General features: G+C 39.6%; 1 protein-coding gene across 1 annotated transcript; it reads right to left on the bottom strand.

The window, feature by feature from the left end:
- Nucleotides 1-1978: 1978 nt before the first annotated feature.
- On the bottom strand, nucleotides 1979-11074 carry LOC135234842 (green-sensitive opsin-3-like). Its single transcript, XM_064299828.1, has 5 exons — nucleotides 10629-11074; nucleotides 10033-10201; nucleotides 9741-9906; nucleotides 3453-3692; nucleotides 1979-3135 (listed from the first exon to the last, which is right to left on the bottom strand). Exons 1-5 carry the CDS (start codon nucleotides 10987-10989, stop codon nucleotides 3019-3021), a joined length of 1053 nt encoding a protein of 350 aa, XP_064155898.1. The 5' UTR covers nucleotides 10990-11074; the 3' UTR covers nucleotides 1979-3018.
- Between the last annotated feature and the right edge of the window lie 3272 nt (nucleotides 11075-14346).

The following is a 14346-nucleotide window of genomic DNA, read 5'->3' on the forward strand; positions in this document are numbered from 1 at the left end:
AATTTTGTCATATGCCCGCTTTGGTGACACCTTGAGCCAACACCTTGGGGCTCCCTTTCGTCACCTCCACCCTGGCTCGCGTCTTGCTATGGGCCAAGTTGGAGTGGGCTTGTGGGCCAGCCTACAGGACAGGGTAGGACGTCATCGCAAAAGCCTGGCAGAGGTAGCCTCTGTCTCCAAGTAGGAGGCCAAAAAACTGTCCTATTTCATCACATGGTACATAAAGCATAGGTTTCACAATGGAAACTTTAAAAATTCACTTACGTACATCACTAAAGATTTCATGCAAAAAATGTATAACTCTATGAAAAGTGGCATAACATTTTCATATCAACAAAACAAGGTGGACTCCCAGAGTCAGGCCATTTGAGCTGCACGTTAGTTGTGAGGTGGCTGGCATTGGAAATGCAGTAAAGAAGAGTAATACGTTGCATGGTAAACTGAAATGAAGGATAGCTCTGCAAGGTATGAATTTTTGGCTCATAATATTTTACCGCACTGTAAAACCAAAAGGATTTGAACACAGACTTAAGCACTTCTCTGTAACACTTTAGAAACCCGGCAAGGAGTTGAATCATCTAAACATGTTTGAAACCTTTTTTGGGATCAGGCACAGACTGATTGGTAAATTTGGCGTTTAACTATCATTTCCTGAACACCTGTGCGCACTTGCTGTTCGGGTATTAAATGTGTCACACATTCTTCGGATTAACAGTGCATGACCTGCACACTTATACTGCACCCCGTTGCTTTACCGATGCGCTCTGCATCTGCAGTGTCCCAGTCAAGCTCCCACAGGCAGAGAACACCAGGCAATGCTAGGGGGAGTGAATGCAAAACCACCAGGAGGGACACTGGAGATGTGAGGCTTTTGGGGGTTAACTGATAAATGACAGGTTGCCTCGAATGAGGATTCATGAATACATGCTTCTGAATGAGCTAGCTAGAATATCTATTTGGTGTCTTTTGCAAAGTAAAGCCTGGCAAATGATTATCGTATCTATAGGGTTTTCCCCGGAAGGCCACACCACACTGTAAATGTTTGTATTTCACTGTTTTTTTCTTCTTCTTCTTCAAACCACTGTCAAGCTCATGTAGAATAACAGAAATAACACTTTTTTTAATGGCCATCCCATAAAAGAACAAGATTTCACAGTTTTTTCCCCTCTTCATGAAATGTTTTTTCACTGGCGACATTGCTGCCTTCCTGACATTATTTTCTTACAGGATTTAAATTATTATTATTATTTTTTTCACGGCGCATGATCAGAAAAGGTTCACATGCAAAGCAAAGTGTCTGCCTAACGAACCTCACCGAGCGCAACGCGGAAGGTCAGGTTTAGTCTGACCTTCCGCTTCAGATGGCCTGTCAGATGGCGGGTCACTAGCAGAGCGTAAGTTGCAACAGTAAGTGACACAGGCTGTCGCTGATCCTTGAGTTTGAAACCGATAATCCAGGATTTCCTGAATTCCATTTTAGTAGATCTGGACAACTTGTCAATCCCACTATCTGGAGCAGACACCAGGTAACTGCCACATTGAAGTTAATTGTAAGGTTTTTCCCAGTTATACACACACCCGGGAAAGTTCCTATGGCAAACAAACTGAGGAATGAAGAAGCATTACACTGAATGGTTCAGTCACTGCGAGACAATAGTCAAGTCAGTCATTTGGATATGCATCGATCCCCAACACATAAACAAAGCAAATAAAAGAGAACACTAAGGGCTTTGAACCGTTGCAAAAATAGTTGCTGAAACGACAAATGCCAAGGTATTTTCAGTCTAAGACCCCAGAGAAGTGATGGCCTGAACCCGAAATGGTGAGAAAATGAGATCCATTGAATTGAAGGCATGAAGTTAATTTAAACTGTTTAAACTGTTAATTTAAAATGTTTTCCTCAAAAAAATTTTTAATATTGCAATACAGTTATATGTACTTATTTGCAAATGGTTAAATAAACAACCAGACACAAGTATTTGTGATGCATTCATTTATTAGTCTAGCACTATTTTTATATTCATTTATAAAATATGTACAGCAATCGATGACATGATCAGGCCAGCAAAAGAACTGATAGCCGCATAATGACACAAAAATAAAATCACAAACTTCATCAAAACCAACCGAAACATTAGTGCAGTCCTCTGAGTCAAGCGTGTGGACCTGGCAGTCTCCCTTGATGAGGGCAGGTCCACCGATTCTTTACAGAGTATTCAAAGGAACAGTGGACCTTTCAAGACTAGTTCTGGATCTTCAAATTCACCTCGCTTCATGGAGAACAGCTAAGAGGCTGTCTTGTGTATCTCCTATGCTGGGTTTGCCTTACCTCTCTGTTTTCTTTCTCAATCTTGGAGTTTTAACTACCAAGAAGTAGATTCCAATTGAGCAATAACTCTAATTTCGGTCCTGTGCTGCTCACTTACTTCTTTACTGTTTAGTGCAGGTGAAGATATTCACTGCCCATCTGCTTAAAAGGATCTGCACTAATGTAGCTTTGCATCCTGGACCAAGAGCTGATGCAGTCTTAAAGGGACTGCTTAGAAAGGGGGAGGGGTGTCAGCAGTGGATACCGCAAGAATCACAGTACAACGGCTCAGCTTGATGTCCTGCATTCACTATATGCAAGGCAACAAACCCATGGAAGATGTCTGTGAACTGGAATGACGTTGCTTCCCATGATGGCAAACAACAAAAAAGTAAAAAAAGGAACATTTTTGCTTTGTTCCTTAGAAAACATTGTTCCTTTTGTCACAAAGTCCCGTTATGCTAATAGAAAGTGAATGCAAGATCAACAAGGTTCAGGGTAAAAGGGTTACGTAATGTTTGAGAGATGGGATGTCATAGCTCTTGAATATATCAACACTTAATTTCAAAGTCAAATCAATATTTATACATTTAGAAAAACATATATATATCCATTGAATCATTGAAATATAAGTTTCTTTGAAAAAGTTTGTAAAATAGGTTGAGGGTGAGAACTTGGAGAGCTGAGTGAGGGTGGAGACAGGGAGGTTTCTATGCTGGAGAAACTGAAGAAACCTCTGTCTTGCTACTTGTAGATACAGATGAAGACTCATCATCACCCATTGGGTTCTTGCCACAGAAGAGAGTAGTCAGCATGCAGTTACGGAACTAAAGGAAGAGAAAGACATTTAGATATCAGCACTACAGTTTCTTATGCTGCTATCTTCAAGGTTCTATTCTGTGTTTTCTTGTATTCTGACATGATGACCTGATACAAGAACTCATAGACTTAACGGAACACATTTGGTACCCATTACTGAATGTTACTGGTTTAAAGAACCAGTAACTTGCTGTATTGCTGCCCTCCAGGTCCATAGTTGAGTAGTCATTCAGTACAAAAAGTGAAAAATAATCAGGATTTTTTTTTAAAGGCAGAGAAAGTACTGAGTCTATTTTGTCTATATTCCCATGAATGCCGGACTCACCTGTTTGTTTAGCAGCACATAGATGATGGGGTTGAACAAGGCTGAGGTCTTGGAGAAGAAGGCTGGTACAGTCATGCTCTGGGCAGTGAATGCTACACCCTTGTTAAAGAAGATGTAGCCAGCATAGCTAGCATAAGGGGTCCAGGCAAACAGGAAACCCAGCACCATCAAGATGACCATGCGTGTCACTTCCTTCTCTGCTTTCTGGGTGGAGGCAGAGTCCTGCTGGGTGGCAGCAGCCTGAGGAGGAAGACAGTAGGACAGACACACAAGGTCAAGAGAGCCGTACAATAGAGCCAACCATCTAACACACAAGAAATACATGAAAAAGTACATTCCTTTCCTGATTTCCTTTATTAATGCATATTTGTCACACAAAATGGTTTCTGATCTTTAGACAAAATGTAATATTAGACAAAGGGAGTAAACATACAAAGTATTTCATTTTTTTAATTGAAAAAGTTGTCCAACACCTATATCGCCCATGTGAAAAGGCAATTCCCCCCTTAAATGTAATTACTGGTTGCACCACCTTTAGTAGCAATAACTGCAACCAAATATTTCCTGTAATTTGATATCAGTCTTTTACATCACTATGGAGGAGTTTTGGCCAACTCTTCTTTGCATAACTGCTTTCGACCATGAACTGCTCATGTCAGGTCCTGCCACAGCATCTCTATCAGATTTATTTATTTTTTGATCTGTTTGCTTCGAGCAAATGGTAAATGGTAAATGGACTGCATTTATATAGTGCTTTTATCCAAAGCGCTTTACAGAATCAAAATTTTAACATTTCTGTTCTTTTGTTCCACCCGCAACATAATGTTTCTGAACTGGTTAGAACGAAACAGAAACTGGTCAGTTTTGTTCCTTTTCTCCCACCTGGCAAGCATTGAGACCAGCCCAGTTGCCTGTCTCAAAACCTGTTTGTGATCATGTTTCCAAAAATAATGATAAAGAAGAATAAAGGGAACAGTTATTTTTTTTAGAGGTGCAGCAGTCCTTCTGTGAGATGCATGTGGTTTTTGACTGCTGTATTAACCACAACTGCCTACATGAAGCCCCTACCCCATTACCACCCACCCGGTTTAGAAAAAGAAACCTATGGATGGTGAAAAACACAGTGGGCAGACAGTATCACACTGCATTAGCACTGAATAACCTGGCATGGCCATTACAGCTCCATGACAAAATAACCATGTGCAAATTTCTTTGATATAGGGAAATAACAGGGGGAAATTCTGTTGGAAAAGACTCTACTGTCAAATCACTCACGGCATCACATGCAAATAATCTGATCAACAGGTATTTACAAGGTCTTGGGTAGTACAGAGGTAATTGAAATACGAGCTTTATAAATCACATTAATTACATCCAACATGAACATAAACGGATGGCAATGTCAGCATTATCCACGTTGAGAGCTAATAGTTAGCATCATCAAATCTACTGACATAACTTACACAGTAGCCTAAAATTAAAAATTATATTGTATCACCCAGCTTTATTGTTACACAACGGAGCAACAGCACAGCAACTCGGAGCTGTACTCGTAGCAATAACTTGCACTGACTGGCCAACTCATTTTCAGTAAGAAAACCGAAGGTACGCGTAAAGCATTACCAATAATATATTAGGCTATGCAAAATGAAATCACCATGATATAAATAAAATGTGACTCACCCTCGAAGGTCTTCTTTCTCCTACCAAAAGCGGTCACAAAGGATATCCTCAAAATCCAGCTTCATGACAAGTTCTGACTCGTCCATCGATAAACTAAAGGCACTTGCTGTCCCATTGTGGTTTGCGTATGCCTAATAATTGGCAAGCTAGCAGAAGTGTAATCACTGGTAGCAGCCATAGAGCACACATTGGAATGAACCGCTGTCTCGAACTATAGGACGTCAATGAATGAGCGAGTTGAATCGGACTTGAGTTGAGACAGATAGGGTGCACTCACTGAACGAGATCGAATGAACCGTTCTCTCAAACTGGGACGTCTGCTACTTGCCCAGGAAGAACGACAAATTGATTTAGTATCATGTAGAAACTGATGCCATTTTTTAGAAAAAGTATCAAAACTCGAGAGGTTTGAAAGGTTTGATACATTTGATACATTGAGAAGAATCGGTCCGCCCACACCAGTAAGAGGGACCAGGCGGTGAAGCCTAGAAAGTAGCGGGAAACGGCCTCTACTGCGCATGCTTGAGGGCAAAAGCACTTGCTGCCCATTGAATTCAATGTAGAAATCCAAGATGATTTCATAACCAAAGAAAACCTCATTGGTTTGTTTTTTGGAATCATAAGTTTCATTATGTGCAGCAGTTTCTGAAACAATGGCTGTTTTGGTCCAGAAGTCTTGGGAAAATATTTATTAAAATGTGCATATTTTACTACGTAAAATACTACGTGACCTGGCAGGCTATTCCACACATTGACTACTCTCTGCATGAAAAAATTCTTCCTAATGCCTGTATGGAATGTACCTTTTGTAGAATTTCCATTTTAAAGTCCCCTTGTTCTACTAACAGAACTCAACTTTAAGAATCTCTTGTAATTCACTTTGTTGATCCCCTTCATGAATTTAAAAGCCTCAATCAAATCACCCCTGAGTCTCCTTTTACTAACCTTGAAAAGGTTAAGCATCTTAAGTCTTTTCCTCATAGCTTTTACTTTCATACCAGTAATCAATCTTGTTGCTCTTCTTTGGACTTTTTCCAGAGCCTCTATATCTTTCTTGTAGTACGGTCCCCAGAACTGCACACAATACTCCAAGTGTGGTCTACAAATGTATTGTATAAGATAAGCATGATAACCTTGGATTTATACTCAATACTTTAGGCAATATATCCCAGCATCCTGTTGGCCTTTTTTTTTTTTTACTGTGAAAGCACAGTGCCTAGAACCAGAAAGGCTTTGATCAACCATTACTCCCAGGTCTTTTTCAAACTGAGCACATTCCAATTTTCCACATTCCAATTTCCCACATGCAGAACTTTAGATTTGGCTATATTAAATTTCATTTGCCAGGTTTCTGCTCACTTCTGGATTTTATTTAAATCTTCTTGGATCACTTTAGTACCTTCCAAACTATTAGCTGGGCCTCCCAGTTTTGTATCATCTGCAAATTTGACTAATGCATTTTCTATGTCCCTGTCGAGGTCATTGATATAAATGAGGAAGAGCAGTGGTCCCAGCACTGATCCCTGTGGGACTCCACTTCTAACAGCTCCCTGCTCAGATAATGTCCCTCCTACTACTACTCTTTGTGTTCTACCCTGTAGCCAGTTCCGAATCCAGGCTGAAATACATCCTCTAATTCCTACTGTCTTCATTTTACTAACAAGTCTCTCATGTGTTACCTTATCAAATGCCTTTTGAAAATCTAAGTAGATAAAATCATACTTGCTATAATCAAAACACTTGGTAGCTTCTTCAAAGAATACTAGAAGGTTTGTCAGACATGACCTTTCCTTACGAAAACCATGCTGGCTATCCCTTAGAATGTTACTATTTTCAAGAAATACTTACAACTTGTCTCTAATGATAGATTCCAGTATTTTACATATTATGCAAGTTAAACTTACAGGCCTGTAGTTCCCTGGATCAGTACAGCCCCCTTTCTTAAATATGTGTATTATATTACCATGTTTCCAGTCCTCAGGTATTTCTCCAGTTTCTAAGGACTGCCTAAACATACCTGCCAGTGGTTTAAAAATGATCCCAGCTAGATCTTTGAGTACTCTTGGGTATATGCCATCAGTACCTGCTGCCTGGTTTGTCTTTAGTTTAAGTAATTAATGCAGTACTTCTTTATCCTCTATTACAATATCTGATAAGACTTTCTGAGTACTGAATATGCCTTCCAGTCTATTAGTAAGCACTTCTCTAATATGCACGTCTGTAGCATTAGCATGTAGCAGCACCAACTAAAAAAACTGCTGATGCAGGGTTGGGTTACCTTCTGCAGAACTGCTGCTGAGTCCATTTACGCTTTGTAGACCCACTTTAATTAAACCGATCCATTGTCCCGCAAGCCAGGAAGGCAGTCTCGCCAAATCAAACCGTCTCGCTATCTAGAAGTTCAACTTGGGAAATTAACACTGGGGGTGCCTGCTGCCACCATGATTTTGCACCATCATGCCAGGAAACGATGTATACTAGGCTACATTAAGTCTTACCCAGCCTAAATAAGTCTTACGCGGGTCAAAGAGAAAAGGATGGCTCTACTGAAGCTATGCTACAACTTGATCATTTATGTATCGCCGCTTGTCACAAACCGAGGTTAAATCTTGATCATCCGTTAATGTTGATCCCACCACTACAGCCAGGCTTTCTTTACTGAAAATTGCTTATAAATAACAATGGTACGGCTTTATCATTCATTCAATTTTTGTAGCCTACAGACAAATGTCTCAATCAGGTAAATAAGTAGTGCACCATTACAAAGTAACATTAAAATCATAAATAATACATCTACCTGTATTATTGCTACCAAGTGAAGGCACTAAGAGAATGAACTAACTAGACTATATATTAGCTGATAATATTTTTACTGCTATAATTGTTTTATCCTCAGTTAAACTGCAAGTGTTTTGTGTCGAAATTCAAAATCCTCTGACAACAGAGAATAATCCAGATTCATCAACATTTCATGTCTGTGATTGGTTAAAACCACTCAGAAAGATAAAGCTTACCCATAACTCACCCATAATTTGGATTGACAGATATTTATATTTAATAAAGACTACATTTTTATCAGTACTGTAGATCAACATTTTAACACCTTTGAATACAAACAGTCTGTAATCTCTTTTTAAAAAGTCATTTGTTTTGGCAGCTGGGCCAGTAGAAATGTAGGCATGTGTTAAATTGCATAGAATGAAAACAAAAAAAAAAGTTATTAACAGTTTTTCACTAAAAGTTTTTGTTCAGGAACAGTAATGTTGATTTTGTGTGTGTTTTTGTTTCTGTTACTGCAAAAATGCCTTTTGTTTCTGGTTTTGGTTTTTGTTTCCTTTTTTGTTTTCAAGCCCTGATCTCTCTTGGGTTCAAGTCAAGACTTTGACTAAGCCACTCCAAAATTTAAATTTAGTTTCTTTTCAACCATTAAGATGTGGACTTGCTTTTGTGTTTTGGAACATTGCCTTGCTGCATAACCCAATTACACTTGCAGACTGCACATTCTTCTTATGAATTTATGGTTTCTTCAAAAATGGCAAGTTGTCCAGGCCCCGAGGCAGCAAAGCATCCCCACACTATCACACTATCACCAAAATGTTTGACTATTGACATGATGTTCTTCCTGTGAAATGCTGTATTTGCTTTACACCAGATATAATGGGACCCATGTCATCCAAAAATTCTACATTTGACTCATCTGTATAGAACATTATCCCAAAAGGCTTGGGGATCATCCAGGCACCTTGCCATAAATCCCATTTTTGAATCCCATGAATCCCAGTCTCTTTCTAATTGTGGAGTCGTGAAAGCTGTCCTTAGCTGAGGCTAGAGAGGTCAGAAGTTCAGTGGAGTCCCAGAGCCTTATAAATGGCTTTGTATCCCTTTCCAGACTGATATATTTAAACTTTTTTTCTTCTCATCTTTTCTGAAATTTCCTTTGATCGTGGCATAGTGTGCTTTGTGGTGACTACTTCACTCTGATGATAAGGTAACATGAGAGAGTTTTAGATTTAACAGGGCTGGCTGCAATCAAGGCTGGCAGTGTTTAATCAGCTGAATTTAATTATAAATTAATTTTGATTAATTGGTTGATTAATTCATTACATTTTCACATGGGTGATATGGGTTTTTGATAACATTTTCATTAAATCAATGAAATAATAATTTTCGAAAATTCCCCTTTGTCTGATATATTTTGTCTTACGATCTGAAACCATTCAGTGTGGCAAATATGCAATAATAGAGGACATCAGGAAGGGGGCAAATATTTTTTTTACAGGGCAAAGCACTGTAGTACTGTTTGGTACAGACACATTATATTGGCCATTTATACTGGACTGCTGGTCACAGAAAGTAAAATACTTGTACCTTTTTGTTTTGTAAAACCAAAATTATAACCAAAAACTTACATAGATGCTAGTATAAAAGATAGGCAGTGTGATGTAATATGGTCGCTCATGGAACCAAGCTAACATACGAAATCTTTGCAGGGAGCGCCGCTCTCTCAGGGCTCCTATATTTACAGGAAACAACAGCAATGACTTCACTTCCCACAAATGTGTTCTTTGCTCCCACTTGCCCCAAAAAATTTAGTGTGATTCTTACCGCCTTGACTGTGCAAATCAGGCTGCCGTATGTGAAGAAAATGAGGAAGACGGGCACACAGAAGTGGCAGCTGAACATGTACATCACAAAGGACTCATTGTTGTAGTCTGGGTTGAGGGTGTAGTAATCAGGCCCACAGGAGCATTGCAAGCCCTCAGGGATGTACCTGTGTTGAATGAGAATAGAATACACTTCATTTACAATGAATACAATCATTTCTATAGTAAAATATATATAATATAAAAATAAATACGATGAGCCCTCTTGATTTATCATCAAATGCCTGACTTACCGGGACCAGCCAACCAGGGGTGGGACAGCACACGACAGAGCCATTATCCAGGTGAATACAATGCCAACCATAGCATGGTTGGAGGTGAATTTGAAGCTGCCCATGGGTTTGCAGACCACTATGTATCTCTCAATGGCCAGCACCACCAGGGACCAGAGAGACACCTGACCTGTGTAGGGAAGAGAGATGGTGGTGGTTAACAACAGGGACTGATAAGAGATGGCCAATTCTACCTTGACAACAGCAGTCTGGCTTGTTTTTAACTCAGTTTTGTGATTATTATTGATTGTTCGAAAACTTGCATTGAAAGTGAAACAGTGTCATAGAGAGGGGATTTTATCCTTTTGCAGTTCCAAAAGGAAAGCGTTTCAATGAATTAAATTTACACAAGAATGCTTCACCTGTGTTCTAATGCTTGTTAACATTGATTATATTGTACACACACACATCCAGCAATACAGTGTAAACCTGCCAGAAGAGAATGCAAGGGTGAGTTAGGTCTGTCGTTAAATATTCATAGACCACAAACAGAACTAGGTCGATCAGCACAGAAGGTTGGCATTCAAGAGAGTCTAGAGGATGGTTAAATGTCTTACCTCCAAGAGTTGACATGAAGCCCTCAATGGCACAGCCCATGGTCCCAAAGACAAAGTAACCCATTAGTGAAGTGTAGAAGCAAATTGTGAATCCAAAGATGACCATGATCAAGCCAGCCACAGCCAAGTTGACAAGGATGAAGTTGAGAGGTTGTCGGAGCTTCTTGTGCTGAGCAGTTACCACCAGTGTCAGGCCATTGATGGGGAAGCCAAAGCAGATGAGAAAGAACATGTAGGCTGCCAGCATCTTGAACTGCCATGGGTCTCCCAGGTAGTACTGGGGGTATTCGAATGGGCTCCTCACCAACCCCGTCCGGTTGGACATGGGGACATAGAAGTCTTTACCCTCAGTGCCGTTCATCTTGGTGTGTGTGGCCTCTTGAGAAAGGATGGGAAAAGCTCTATGGAGTGGAGGAAAGAAGTCAGGTCTCCTCCGACTGTCAGCTCCTGTGGTGTGCCAGTCCTGTGTTTCCCATGTGTCCTGACTGTAGTTTTATACCCTTCTAAGTAGTCTCACTGGGAATTACATATGGGCAGGGTGGGTTGTCAACGTGAAAGGGATTGAAACAAACTGACGGGTTTAAGTTTAAAGTTTCATAATCAGCAATTTGACCTACATGTTGTTTGTTAAGGCTTAGCATGCTAGCTACCTGGGATTTTAGCTGAGATTTGCAAGGTTTAGTGAGGAAAAGATGACTGAGGTCATGGATAGGTCAGCAGCTGTTCATTTCTCGGGTCAGCTCCTTGCCCTCGCTTTCAGATCTTGTTCTTACATGATCGGAAATCTGGGCCTTTCAAGTTGGATGTTAAGCCGCATTCATCCAGGATCTAAATAAACTTTCTCTGATGTTTCTTGAATATGACTTATTTGCTACCGTCCTTAAAGTTAGGGAATTTTTAAAAAGAAGAAAACAAGAAATACACATACTTTAAAATTGTGACCATTTGTTAATTCAATACTGTTTGAAATGGGATTTAATTAATTGGGCCAAAGGGGAGTGTTGTTACACTCATGAACCTTCTCTGATGTTTCTTGAATATGACTCCTTTGCTACCCTCATTCAAGTTAGGACATTTTTAAAAAGGAGAGAACAAACACACATAATTTAAAATTCTGAAGATTCATTCATTATAACTGAAATGGAATTTCATCAATTGGGACAAAGAAGATTTGATTGTTTTAAGTATGAATGTTTTTGAAACGCATTCAAATTTTTGAATATGTTGTCAAAACTCTTTGAGTGTTGTTAAACTCAACTGTGAGGTATAGTAAAAAAAAATCAGCCATATGATTTGATTATTCTGAAATCACATTGAAAGATCTGACACAAATGTAGTATTTGTCTGTCTCACCTATATTTTTTCAATTTCCTTTCCAAGTATTTCAAAACTGTCCAGGCGCCATTCACATCTTTTGAATATAATATTGCATTGTGACTGCTTCTGCTAGTTCATTCTAAACCAGAACTGATCTGTTTTTTTTTTTTTTACTTATCTGTGTGAACATAACTCAGATACCAAAATGCAAGTGGGCCACATCCAGCCCGGTGCAGATCCGCCATTGGCCCAGTTCTAATCCAGCCTTGGAGTTGGGCCTCATTTGGCTTGAATCTCTGGCCGGCTCCACTGAATCCATTTCAACCCACTGAGATTTCAACAAACTTCATAAAATATTAAATGATATTTGATGGTTTACCTTTTTAGTACCTCTATTATACTTGCTGCCGGAATTGTCTCCTCTTTCATGTGTTGGTCAAACCAGTTCAAACTGGTTATTAGGAATCCACCAGGATAGATATTCAGCAAAACTGGCCAATGAGCCCAGGAATTAACTCACACAGTCACTGCCATTTTGTCTTTGACAACATCAACAGTGTCCTTTGGAACAAAATGGTGTATTCATCGGTGTTGTAAAATTCAAATGACATGACACAACTCTGAGAACAGATGATTCCATTCAAAGCTTGTTATTCATCTGTCAGTCTCGAATCTTGATTCTAGGCTTTTGATTGCCTTTTGAGTCTGTGATTAGTCTTTGTCAACATGAGAACCAGAGTTGTACCAATGAAAGTCAAGGAAGCCATATTGTGATGCTGAGAAAAAAAGAAAAAGGCAGTCAGAGACATAAGCCAAAACTTGGGCTAACTAAAATCAACTGTTTGGAACATTAGTTAAATTTTCAGATGACACAAAACTGGGAGGGTCAGCTCACCATTTGGAATCTACTAAAGTAATCCAAGAATATTTAAACAGAATTCAGAAGTGGGTGGAAAAGCTGGAAAATAAAACACAATATAGCTAAATGTAAAGTTCTACATGTGGGAAATAAAAACATTAGGCAGGACTACTTTATGGGAGGAACAAAATTGAAATGAAGCCTTTCAGGTTCTAGGAATTGTGCTATATCATTAAATAAAGCCAACAGGATGCTGGGATATATAGCCAAAAGTATTGAGTATCATGTCCAGGAATTCAATGTTATATGATACTTTCGTCAGAACAAGCTGAGAGTACTGTATGTTCTGCAGACTGTACTACAATAAAGATATGGAGGCTTTAAAAAAGGTTCAAAGATAGGCAATTAAATTGGTTCCTGGTATGAAAGATAAAAGTTATGGGGAAAGACTTAAGATGTTTAATTTCTATAAGCTTAGTTAATGGAAACTTTTGGGCATATTTACTAAGGAATTGCTTCTTTTTTTAAAAATAGATGCCAATGAGACAAATAGTGTTTTCCATATTTACTAAGTTGCCGTGCCAGAGGTTTTGGGACTTTTGGGACCAATGGCTTAGTCTGTGCTTTTGATTGGTCTGGTATATTTAATTGTTTCCTTAGTGCAGGTATTAGTGAGCTTTCAGTATCTCATCTTGATTCTAGGCATTTGATGGTTATTGGTGTTTGTCACCATGTTTCTCTCCACTCAGGGTTCCTGCTTCCCCTCCTCCACCACAACCCCGCCAGGAAACCTTCTCCCCTGCTTCTTCCTCCATAAGTCAGACTCCCTCTCCAGTGGCTCTCATTATTGGAGACTCCATCATTTGTGATGTGAGAGTTGAAACTGCTGGACCATCCTTTGTATACTACCCATCCCTGATATCAAATCAAAATTGAAGATGTTATCACAGAAATAATCAACTTTCCCAAAAATACTCATACATGTTGGAACAAATGATATACACCTAGACAGTCCGAGATTCTGAAAATGAACATTGCCTCTGCCTTCAAGCAAGCATGTAAAATGTGCCAAGAGGTCATCTTATCTTGGCCTCTCTCTGCAGGTGAAGGTGATTAAATGTACAGCAGGCTCTTTAAACTGCTCTCATAACGGTGCTTTATAAATAACTGGCCCCCTTTCTGGAGACAATCTGGGTTGTAGAAGCTGGATGGTCTTCATCCCAGCCCTGATGGCCCCTGCATCCTGTTAGGAATATTAGTCAAGGATTGAATTATGACTGTTATTGATGCCAGGGCTCTATCCCCTTAGAGTGTATCCCTGGTCTAAGAACTTCCCTGGACAAGTAAAGACCCCAGGTTATTTTATCCACTGTTTCTGCACATCGGCACAGCTTCAGAAGCGTATCCAGACAAAGTGGTGTGAGACACAGTAACCTCATTTCAGTTATTCTTCCAAATCCTACACCTGTTAGTTCTGTTACCTGCTCCCCTCTTTGTATATGCCCTCAAGGGCTTGGATGGATACACCTTAATCTTCGCAGA

The sequence above is a fragment of the Anguilla rostrata genome, chromosome 11, assembly GCF_018555375.3.
Source record: "Anguilla rostrata isolate EN2019 chromosome 11, ASM1855537v3, whole genome shotgun sequence".
Lineage (NCBI taxonomy): Eukaryota > Metazoa > Chordata > Actinopteri > Anguilliformes > Anguillidae > Anguilla > Anguilla rostrata.